The following is a 10,506-nucleotide window of genomic DNA, read 5'->3' on the forward strand; positions in this document are numbered from 1 at the left end:
TTACCCCTAGGCTACGGAGGCCGCTTATCATACATACTAACTTCCCATGCTATGAATGAGATACATCACTCTGCAACTGACAATTCTCTACATGTCACATCAGCAGTGGGGGGGGGACTAAAAAAACATGTTCTACCATCTCTTGACAATTTAAGCTGAAGATTTGTGGCTTTCTACAAACTGAATTCAAAGCTAACATGGATATACAGAAGAATGACAACATGTATTACTATAAATCTCAGCACAGAAAGGTTTCGCACATTACCCTGTGACAACTTACCTGTGGATGGTCATGAAATACTTCACCACTTAAGAATGTGGTGACAAGCTCTCTCAGTTTCCGTGCTGTTTCAATATGACCATGAACCTCAAACTTTGTAACCATACCATCAACTTTGCGACGGACAGCATGGCTATCCACAGACAGAAAACAGTGGTGCCATAGATTGGAGAGTGCAAATTTCTCACATAAGTCAAAATTCTCTTCTCCTTCCTAAATAAAAGAGTTACACATTCAATTTCAATGTGTGATGCAAGTTTAGACATGAAAAACACTATGGAGGGTCATTAATGATCAAAGATATTAGTTCAGCAGAGCTCCAGAAATATGACATGCAAGGAACTTGTCCTGGACAGCAAACTCCACCTGCTAGAAAGAGTGTTGTGTTGACATGACTATTAAACATATTATCTATTATCTATATATACTATATTTGTAGTTGTTCCGTATGGGTGTGAAACTTCGTCTCTGACATTAAGGGAGGAACACAGACTGAGGGTATTTGAGAACAGGGTGCTGAGGACAGCATTTGGAGTGGAGAGAGATGAAATGATGGAAGGTTGAAGAAAACTACATAATGAGGACCTTCATAACTTGTATACTCGTCACCAAATACAATTAGAATGCTTAAGTCAAGGGGGATGAGATGGACAGGGCATACAGAATGAATGGGGGAGATGCGTAATGCATATAGGATATTGGTGGGAAAGCCAGAAGGAAAGCGACTACTAGGAATACCAAGACGTAGGTGGGTGAAGAATATTAAAATGGATCTTAGAGAGATGGGATTGAATAGTATGGGCTGGGTCGATCTGACTCAGGACAGGAACCAATGGAGGGCTCTTGTAAACACAGTAATGAACGCTGGGAACTTCTTGAGTAGCTGCACAATTGGCGGCCTCTCAAGAAGGGCTCAGCTTGATGAGTGAGTGAATCTGTATGTAGTTAATACCAAGTAATTTAGGCAGAGGGGAAAAACTTTAAAAACCGCATAAAGGTTGGACACAACGGTTTTATCAATTACGCGATATGATTAGCGTCCATTGTTTATCTTCCGTCAAAATTGCAACACTTTTTACATTCTACACTTCAACACTACATGTTTCGGCATATTTTACTAAAACTGTATTAAAAACTGCTACACTGTATTAACTCTTGTTTTAGTAAAATGTCTGTAACATAAAAACACCTGAAGATGGCCGTTTGAGGCCGAAAAACGTAGTGTTGAAGTGTATAATGTAAAAAGTGTTGCAATTTTGACAGAAGATAAACAATGGACGCTAATTTGAACAACTGCAACGGGATGCTGAAATACAGAACGTGATACGATATTTTTTTCCCCTTGGCACTACGCCCCAGTGGGCCTGGGCCTACCTCCATGAACTTCTCCGTTCACTTCGGTTTTTCTACATCTTACACATTCGGTAGGACTCCTTGGGCGGGTGATCAGCTCGTCGCAAGGCCTCTACCTGTACACAAACACAGAAAAACGCACACATACAAACTAAACATCAATGCCCTGAGTGGGATTCGAACCCACGATCCCGGTTTCCAAGCGAGTGAAGACACTACATGCCTGATGATATTAAGTAATCACATATCGATGTCGTATGCTAAGTACTCACATTAAATTCCGTTAATGCTGTTATCAGTTTCCGCACATCGGGTACTATCGCTTCCTTAGCACTTCCCGCCATGTTGCATATTGACACCCGGTAACAGAGATAATCATTTTACGCCAATCGCTCCAACCCCTGTAACCAGTTGTGACCGCTGTGATCGTTGAGAGGAAGAAGTGTAGTAGAGTTTTGACGGTTTTGACAACTTATCTGTTGGCTTCCCAATTGTTTTGCAGTCTTTCTGAAATAGCTTTCGTAGTATAGAATTATAAAATGGACGATAATTTGTGTAGGCAGGTTGGTGAGAGAGAGATAATGTTTTGACGGTGATGAATAATATTACGTTTTTCTGGGATGTGAGGTTATGTGTTGTATTTATACTGCTAAAGTTCTAGTATTTAGAAGTGACAGTCCAGGAAAAGCTGCGCAGTGGATGGGCGGGTCCATTCGTGAAAGTTTAGGGTGGTTGTGGTTGTGATTACTCATTCGTCTGCATTCAGTGCGAGCAGACGTCCCAAATGCATTCTTCCTTGTACAGTCACGTTAAAAAGTTTTGACTCTTGGAGTCTTATTTGAGTGTATTATTCTCTATATACTGTATTAATATTTTATTTTGTTGTTTATTTTTATTCGTTGATTTTCTTTTTTGTTTATTTATATTTGTAAATTTTTCTGTCTCCTTTAACATGCCACCTACACGAAGTAAATTGAGTGGAAAAGTGTTGCATTCACAATCAAGAGAAATTGTTAGTATAAGTATATGAAAGAGGCTGGGCTAACAATTACAGTGAATAACATAGGAGTGGAAGTAGCAAAGGCAATAAAAGTTCACGAAAAGTTGAAGAAAACGTTAGATTTTCAGGGATGCATCTCCACATTAAAGAAAATTATTTTGGAACTGGGGGTTCCACTGGAAGAAAACAAAAAATAATCAGCAGATACTGGTGGAACGATATAATATGAGAGCAAAACGTCTTCAGTATTTGCGGCAGATTAAAGAATATAGGGAAGAGGGCCACCCAATCATCTACATGGATGAAACCTATATTCATTCATCGCACACCACCCCATATGCATGGAGTGATGGATCCATCCAGGGATTATTTTCCCCTGTGTCCAAAGGCCAACGGCTGATTGTTATCCATGCAGGGGGAGAGCAAGGTTTCATCCCTAATGCCTATGTAGCTGTAGCGCAGAAGTAATCATTGATTAATTTTATTTGTTGAGTAGATATTTACGATATCATTGTACATTTCAAATAATAGTTCCAGATCCTTAATGTTAACAATTCGGTTATGTGCGAATGTTTTGTATGAGCCTTTGCTATTTATTGATACGTTCGGTATGACATTCATAAAAAGTGGGGGCTGTACTGGACTGACATGAAACAGAATTGAATTTATCAGTTAGCTTACAGTATATATTTCCTGATAGAACCCACCAGGTTTAATTGTAATTAACTGAATTATGATATGTTTGGAAAGGTAATTGGATACATACCTATAATTACTATATACACTCTTATTAAAATTAATTTTGAATGACAAGAGAGAGTGATGGTAGGTAAGTACTGTTAAATCTTACAGGTTGTGTTACCTTGCAGGTGGAAGAGATTGAAGCTTTGTGTTCAATATATGGCACTGAATGGAAAACAGAAGATGAAGTACACCATACTTACAGTATCAAAATAGAAGAAGGTATCCAATCTGCTGTTTTGTATGTGACACTACCAGTAGATTATCCTTCAACAAGCCCACCTGAATACCAATTGTCAGCACCTAGTTTAGGTGCACAGGAGAAAACAATAATTTCTTCACTGCTAGATCAAGTTTATTTGTAGGTATAATATATTTTTATACTTTTCTGTAATGTGTTTCTCAAGAATGTCGGTGCCCCGCTCCCTGGATTCTGATAATTATTTATATATTTTTTTATTGCTAGTGGAGTGGGACTAAGTCCCTTGTACTGCGGCCACTTCTGGCCTATTGTATCAGCCCCAGATGATAGGTGAGGGTGATTGTGGAGCAATTGGTGGGATGAAGATTGGCAGGGGAAACTGAAGTACTCGGAGAAACCCTGCCCCACCTCCACTTTGTCCACCACAAATCCCACTTGACCAGACCCGGGATCGAACCTGGGCCACCACGGTGAGAAGCCAGCGACTAACTGCTTGAGCCCAATTATTTATATAAATACTAAGTATTAATCCAGAAGGAGTGGGTTTTGGACTTACTGTGTGGTTATTTCTTCAGTATTTTAAGCACATTAAGCATTTTAAGAGATGAGTATGGTTTTATAAAATGCTCAAAATTGATAGATCAGAAGAAGCAGGTTAAATTCCATTGTGGTTGCAGTATCCATGCTGAATGAATGGAGATATGAAACTAACAGACATATTTCGAATGAATAATGGAATATCCGAAAGAAAATTTAATAATCTTCAGAAAAACAAGAATATTAGATACTTATGTAGAGACATAAATGAATTAAAGAAAGGTTACAGGCCTGCAGCTGACTATGTAAAGGATGAGAATGCTTATCTGATTGCATATTACATGATATTTTGAATACATAGAAGAATTACTTCTGTCAGCTGTTGAATGTACACAGGGTTAATGGTGCTAGGCAGAGCAAAATCTTACATCCGAGCCATTCATACCTGAGCCTGGTTCTTTTGAGGTTGAGATTGCTGTTGATTTGAAACCTGCAGGTATTCTTCAAATTCTGACAGCAATGATACAAACAACATTATGTTTTGAGGTCCATAAACTTATTAATCTGCTTGGGATGAGGAAAGATCGCCATGTCGGGAGGAGTCTTTTGTCTGTATGTGTTTATGAAAAGGGTGATAATGCTGACTTGTAATATTCAAGGAATATTGCTGTTACTAACTACATACACAATGTTGTTAGACATTCTACTCTCAAGGTTACCTTCATTAGTAGATGAAATTACTGGAAATGATAAATGTCGTATTTGGTACAAAGATCAGCTGCAGACAGATACTGGTGGAGGTGGGGGGAATGTGAGTACAGTGGGAGGCCACATCAGTTATTTATATTATTATTTCTTTTTATTTATTTATTGCTGCTGACAGTAGCTCATATTTCCCAGAATTTGCTTGAAAGTAATAGGAAACCTCAGAAACAGTTTAGTCAGTCCTCAGGCCAAGCTTTGTACCTGGGACGTTCCAGATACAAAGGAAGAGTGCTCTGTACTGGACTATGACATTTGGTGTATTTATGGTCATGTGAAAAGCCTGATTTATGAGGGAAATGTTGTACAGTATTCTCATAGAGTTGAGACACAAACCTACTTAGGGGGCACATGGTGGCATGGTTGGTTGAGGCACTATGCTGGAAGTCGGAAGACAACAGGTTCAAGTCCGAACGAGGTGGATTTGTTCAATTTACCTAATCGTTCCAGCCACACTTAGCCCTGGGGTTGACTCAGCCTCTAACAGAAATGAGTACCAGGAATCTTCAAGGGGCTAAAGGGTGGCTAGCGTGTAAGGCTGACAACCTCACCGCCATCTGTGAACCGATTACCTAGCAAATTTGGGAGCCTCGACATCTCACAAATTCATGGACCTCCACGACCTGTTACAGCAATACCTTTACTTTTTTACCTTTACCATGAACCTAGTTATGTTAATGTACAAAAATCTTAATGAAATGGTGGAAGTATATGGACTGGCTTCATTTGGTACAGAATAGCTTCACTACTCAAGAAGGGCATGGCTCTGCGGGGCTAAGTTTTTTCTTGACTTACTGCATGGGTTGTGTATTATGACAGTGAAGTGACATTAAATTCATATTTCAGGGAGAACATTGGGGAAACAGTCATTTTCCAGTGGGTAGAAAAGGTACGAGAACTTCTGCAGCATATGCAGGTATTGGAGGCACCTGAAGAAAAAGATGAAAATGAAGATGAAGATAATGAAATGGTGTCATTGTGTTCTACGAGTCATCACGTTGTTAGGCCAACAGTTACTCATGGCACCATCATCACTGACAGAAAGAGCATTTTCCAGGGACATGCTGCCATTGTCACATCTGCTGAAGAAGTTTCGTAAGTAAACATGTGTATGAATGCACACACATGCTCCCAATTCCCCTCCTCCTCTCTCCCTCCCTCCTTCTGCAACGGATGTAAAATCCTGGAAAATATGTGAAATACTATTGGAGGTTCCACTTCTTCTCCTGCTTTTGGGGGAAAATATCATCCCCCTTCAGGCTGATAATTGAATTCATTGTATGCGTATTATTACTCTTAACTGTAGCTAATTGCAACACTTATATTACTGTTCACAATCTATAATAACTACAGCCCAGTCCCCTTTATCTTCATATACTTGTTGCTTAGTTATGAGCTTCCAATAACAGGGATTCTCCGCTACCCTTCTGTCCTCGAGATCTCCCGTCCGCTCCAGCTCCGGGTTTCTCTCTCTCTTGCTTTGGTCCAGACTGACGTTCATTGCTGCAGAAAAATGTTTAACAAGCTGTTGTATAGGAGTGGACACCTCTGCAATACTTCTGACTGTATGTATGACATCACATTGCTAGCACCATAAGGCTACAAATCAAGAAAAGCCTACAGATGTACCACTGTTTCTCGTTTTTTAAATAAAATTACCAATTTGCTGGCATTGTGTGTAGGCAGGTGCTGGAGGACCTGTATGAGAACAAGAAGATAGCTCATGCTACACACAACATGTATGCATACCGCATCTGGAAGCAAGATACGAAATGTTTTGTCCAAGACTGTAATGATGATGGAGAGACACGTGCTGGAAGTCGTCTGCTTCATTTGCTGCAGGTATTGGAGCTAGAGAATCAGAAGTATATGTTTGAGAACAGGGGAGGAAGTAACTGCACAGGCTGGGTCGCACCATAGCTCAAGCGCTTACTCACTGGCTTTCCACCACGGCGGCCCGGGTTCGATCCCGGGTCTGGTCAAGTGGGATTTGTGTTGGACAAAGTGGCGCTTAGGCAGGTTTTCTCCGAGTACTTCGGTTTCCCCTGCCAATCTTCATTCCACCAATTGCTCCACAATCACCCTCACCTATCATCTGGGGCTGATACAATAGGCCAGAAGTGGCCGCAGTACAAGGGACTTAGTCCCACCCCACTAGCAATAAAAAAAATAAACTGCACAGGCTTGGGAAAACTGCTTGATAGGGAACCACACAATTTATGCTCACCACCATTTACCATTAAGGAAATTAAATCAAGCAGAATGGGATGGGTAGGACATGTAAATTGAATGGGAGAGATGAGAAATGAACATAAAATTTTAGTCAGGAAACCTCTAGAAAAGAGACAATGTGGGATGCCTAGCCACAGATGGGACAAAAAGAAACAAATTCCACAGAGCAGAACGCTTTTTCAATAGCAGATGTAATTCAAGAAATTCCCTGGCTCTTATGGAACGTGGGGGTTCGTTAGCAAGTACACAGAAGTCCACCAGTTACTGTTCTGAGACAGTTGAATTTAGTCCATACCCTCACACCCAGGATTCTTTAGATCCATTTTAATGTTTTCCTTCCAACTTTGCCTAGGTCTCCCAAGTGGCCTCTTCCCTTACGGTTTTTCAAGAAAAACTGTGCAATCGTTTCATACCAATTTGCAGAAGAGTTCCATACAGGGTTTTCAGGTACATTTATGGCCTAGCTTCATATTGATTTATGTATGCCCATTTGTCACAGTTCATTATCGAACAGAAAATTATGTGTAGATTTCATACAGCTGTCATGTCATCATCTTAAATTATATACAAAATAGTGATCTTAAAAGTAACAAATATTCTGGAGATGTTTTACCATACAAAATTTATAACCCTGTGTTAAGGGGTGTCAGTATTCCTCCCATCTGAATTATAACTGGGAATTGGGGAGTTAGAAGTACTCTTGATTTGAAGTTCATAAAAATCCATAAAGTTCAAAATGTGTACATATAATCATGGTCTAACACATCTTTGAAGGCACATTGTACCTTGAATAGGCAACTCTGTATCTGTAGGATTTGCTGTAAGACAACTGTTAGAGCCCTTAATTTTAGTGAATTAGGAAAAGTAAGATAAGCAAGATGTGTAAGAATAAATTCTTTCTTAAATATTTGTCAGGTACTTCAAGTTGTTGAAAAATTAAAAGGTTTCCTTAGAACGCACATGAATCACTATATACTCCTAACTCAGAAAAAAAGAAGCAAGAGGTGATAGTAAGATCAGGAGTGGCAGACAAATTATTATGGTGCTAATCTTAGTTGCTGCACTATATATCATGGAGTCAGATCTCACTGAGGCATGTATGCAGTCTGCTCTTTTGTGTTTAGAGGCCTTGAAACAGTCTAGTCTCATACTGAGGAATACTGCTATGTGTCTGGAGGGCCTGATAAATGCATACTTAGAAAATATTGTCTAAAAAAATTTGGTGTAATTTAATAGCCTGTCTCTTATAATGGAGTTACCATGTAACGGATGTTACTTTTCTTGCAGATTTTGAACTGTCAGAATGTAATGGTGGTTGTGACTCGTTGGTATGGTGGAGTTCATCTAGGCCATGACAGGTTTCGACATATCAGTAATGCTGCAAGACAGGTGTTGGATATGGCTGGGTTAATTCAGCCCTGTAATCAACAGAAGAAGAGTCGGAAGAAAGAGACAAGTTGAAAGCAATATATCAAGATATAATTTTGTTAGACAATGTGTCTTTGTTACATTCTTTTGGTTGGAGGGGTGTATATGTGTCTCAGGAATTCAGAGATGTAATTATAATATCATCATCATCAGTAATCTGTCAGGCGACAGGTCCACAGTCTCTTCCAAAACAGTTTCTCCACTTAATGCGATCTTCTGTTTTTGGAAAGAGACTATCCAGGAAAAGTGATAATGTGGTAGTTTTTCCATTTGCTTTCCACATCGCAGTACAACAGCCGTTCAAACCACTCTGGTCACGCCTGTTGCTATACGAACTTGAANTTTATGACTATGTCTGAATGTTATATAATCAACTGTGAGCGTGTCACTCATTACAGAAGTTGAATGTTGGTTGCAGTTGTTGAGTAGGTCATCCTGTGAGTTGAGCACTGCTGTGTAACTTCAGAATTTCGAAATAGATGCAACAACAAACAACAATAAAGAGTAAAACTTGAGCATCTTCATGAAATGGTGACAGCGTTTGCAGTATCCTGCTACATAAAAAGAACAGCCTCCTACCTCTTAATATTAGCAGGACAGTACCAATTTTGAGAGCTGTGTTCTGTATCCTGCCTGGATATATGGTGATACATACATTTGCACAGCTTTTTAAAACTTGTGAATTACATTAACAAACAGAAGCCAAGTTTTTACTGTGCTTCTTGCTCTAAGTTTTAGTACATATAACTTTGCCTTGATATTTGATAATACCATTGCCAAAATTAATGTAGCCAGGATGTTATGTTGTGGCTTCATTGCCAAGCAGTGGAAGTCGTTGCGTGAGATGATATCCTCTCCCTCCACCTTTGTCTGGTAATGTCCCCGAGTATATGACAATTATTAAAATACTGAGTCTGTTATGAAAAGATGCCTTTGTTTCCTGGCAAGAAGAAGATGCCTCCTTTGTATCATTCATAAGCCTTTTCATTCTGTGTATTTATTGGTGGTTTAGTTGGCTGGCATTGTTAAATGACATGTATATTACTTGAGTTCCAATCATGACAGCATATTTTAGTATGGTTAAATGTGCCCTTGCATGCATAATGCTTTGCAAATTCATTCCACAAATTTGTATGAAAATATGGAATAATGAAAAACAAAATGTATTTGAAAACCAATATTCTCTTTGATTATCTGGTCGCACTAAACTCTGGATAAGTTGTTTAAAAACAGCTACAGCATGGAACGTCAGGTTTAAAGTAATGTTACTTCAGTTGCAGATGTATATGTAATATGAAAATTAAAAGTTATCGTCAGCAAGCCAAAGTGTTATTATTGCTAATGAGACCATGGTTATCCATTGTTGTATGCTCTTTCCACTGTGGTTATAAAATTCCACTATTTGCTTCCCTTACTCCTTTATTAATGAAGTTGAAACCTGCTTCTTGTTGTTGTCGTCATCATCATCATGATTGTTGGAGGGCATCTAGCAAATTTTTCAGCCCTTTATCCTAATCATTTACTAAAGTCCATTACATTATGCTGGTTCCTTAGGTGCAGTTAAAATTATAAATTTTATGTAAGAGGCAGTACCAGCCCAACGCACTGTTCCAGATACAATTATACCATAGATCTAAATTTTATCCTTCTCTTTTTTAAACTTCTGGACTTCAAGTTCCTTTTTGGTTTATCAGAGACTGTCTGTTCTTCCAATAAAAACTAGCCTTCTGCTAGATGCACTTCATCTGCTACCGTTGTTTGTCAGGATTCCCCATGTAGACCTCCATGAAGTAAGTCCTCATGGAATATCAAGTTGAAGTCAATTTTACCACCGTGTACTTTGGAATTGACAAAACATTAGTAAGACCTACAGTAGTTATTTTATAATCCCAAAATTAATAAACATTTTTGTACATCATAAAAAAGGAAACCTATCATCATCATCATCATCATCATCAATCATCCTCATCC

General features: G+C 39.0%; 2 protein-coding genes across 3 annotated transcripts in view; one reads left to right on the forward strand and one right to left on the reverse strand.

Moving 5' to 3' along the window:
• The window catches only part of LOC111868802 (gamma-tubulin complex component 5), a 38,549-nt gene extending 36,553 nt beyond the window's left edge, over positions 1–1,996 (reverse strand). Inside the window, exons 1-2 of the mRNA XM_023859789.2 lie at positions 1,906–1,996; positions 281–493 (exon numbers count right to left, since the gene is read on the reverse strand). Coding sequence (XP_023715557.1) covers positions 281–493; positions 1,906–1,977 — 285 coding nt within the window. The 5' untranslated portion in view covers positions 1,978–1,996. The remainder of the gene's footprint in view (positions 1–280; positions 494–1,905) is intronic.
• Positions 1,997–2,109: 113 nt separating this feature from the next.
• LOC111868807 (protein IMPACT-B) lies at positions 2,110–8,724 on the forward strand. 2 transcript variants are annotated; one of them, XM_023859801.2, is made up of 5 exons: positions 2,110–2,196; positions 3,503–3,735; positions 5,722–5,970; positions 6,558–6,717; positions 8,395–8,723. In XM_023859801.2, the coding sequence occupies exons 1-5, from the start codon at positions 2,173–2,175 to the stop codon at positions 8,566–8,568; spliced, it is 840 nt and encodes a 279-aa protein (XP_023715569.1). In that variant the 5' UTR covers positions 2,110–2,172; the 3' UTR covers positions 8,569–8,723. The 2 variants fall into 2 exon arrangements, with proteins under 2 accessions (XP_023715569.1, XP_023715570.1); XM_023859802.2 differs by lacking the exon at positions 2,110–2,196 and adding an exon at positions 2,763–3,383 and having other exon boundaries at positions 8,395–8,724.
• The last annotated feature ends 1,782 nt before the right edge of the window (positions 8,725–10,506 follow it).

Source organism: Cryptotermes secundus, unplaced genomic scaffold, assembly GCF_002891405.2.
Source record: "Cryptotermes secundus unplaced genomic scaffold, Csec_1.0 scaffold257, whole genome shotgun sequence".
In the NCBI taxonomy this organism is placed as follows: domain Eukaryota; kingdom Metazoa; phylum Arthropoda; class Insecta; order Blattodea; family Kalotermitidae; genus Cryptotermes; species Cryptotermes secundus.

What these genes read in the sequence shown, in the direction of transcription:
- LOC111868807 (XM_023859801.2), top strand. Translation starts at nt 2,173, where the DNA reads ATGGACGATAATTTGTGTAGGCAG. An exon ending in ACGATAATTTGTGTAGGCAG is followed by an intron (nt 2,197 to 3,502) that starts GTTGGTGAGAGA and finishes GTTACCTTGCAG; the next exon opens with GTGGAAGAGATTGAAGCTTT. An exon ending in GTCTGCTTCATTTGCTGCAG is followed by an intron (nt 6,718 to 8,394) that starts GTATTGGAGCTA and finishes CTTTTCTTGCAG; the next exon opens with ATTTTGAACTGTCAGAATGT.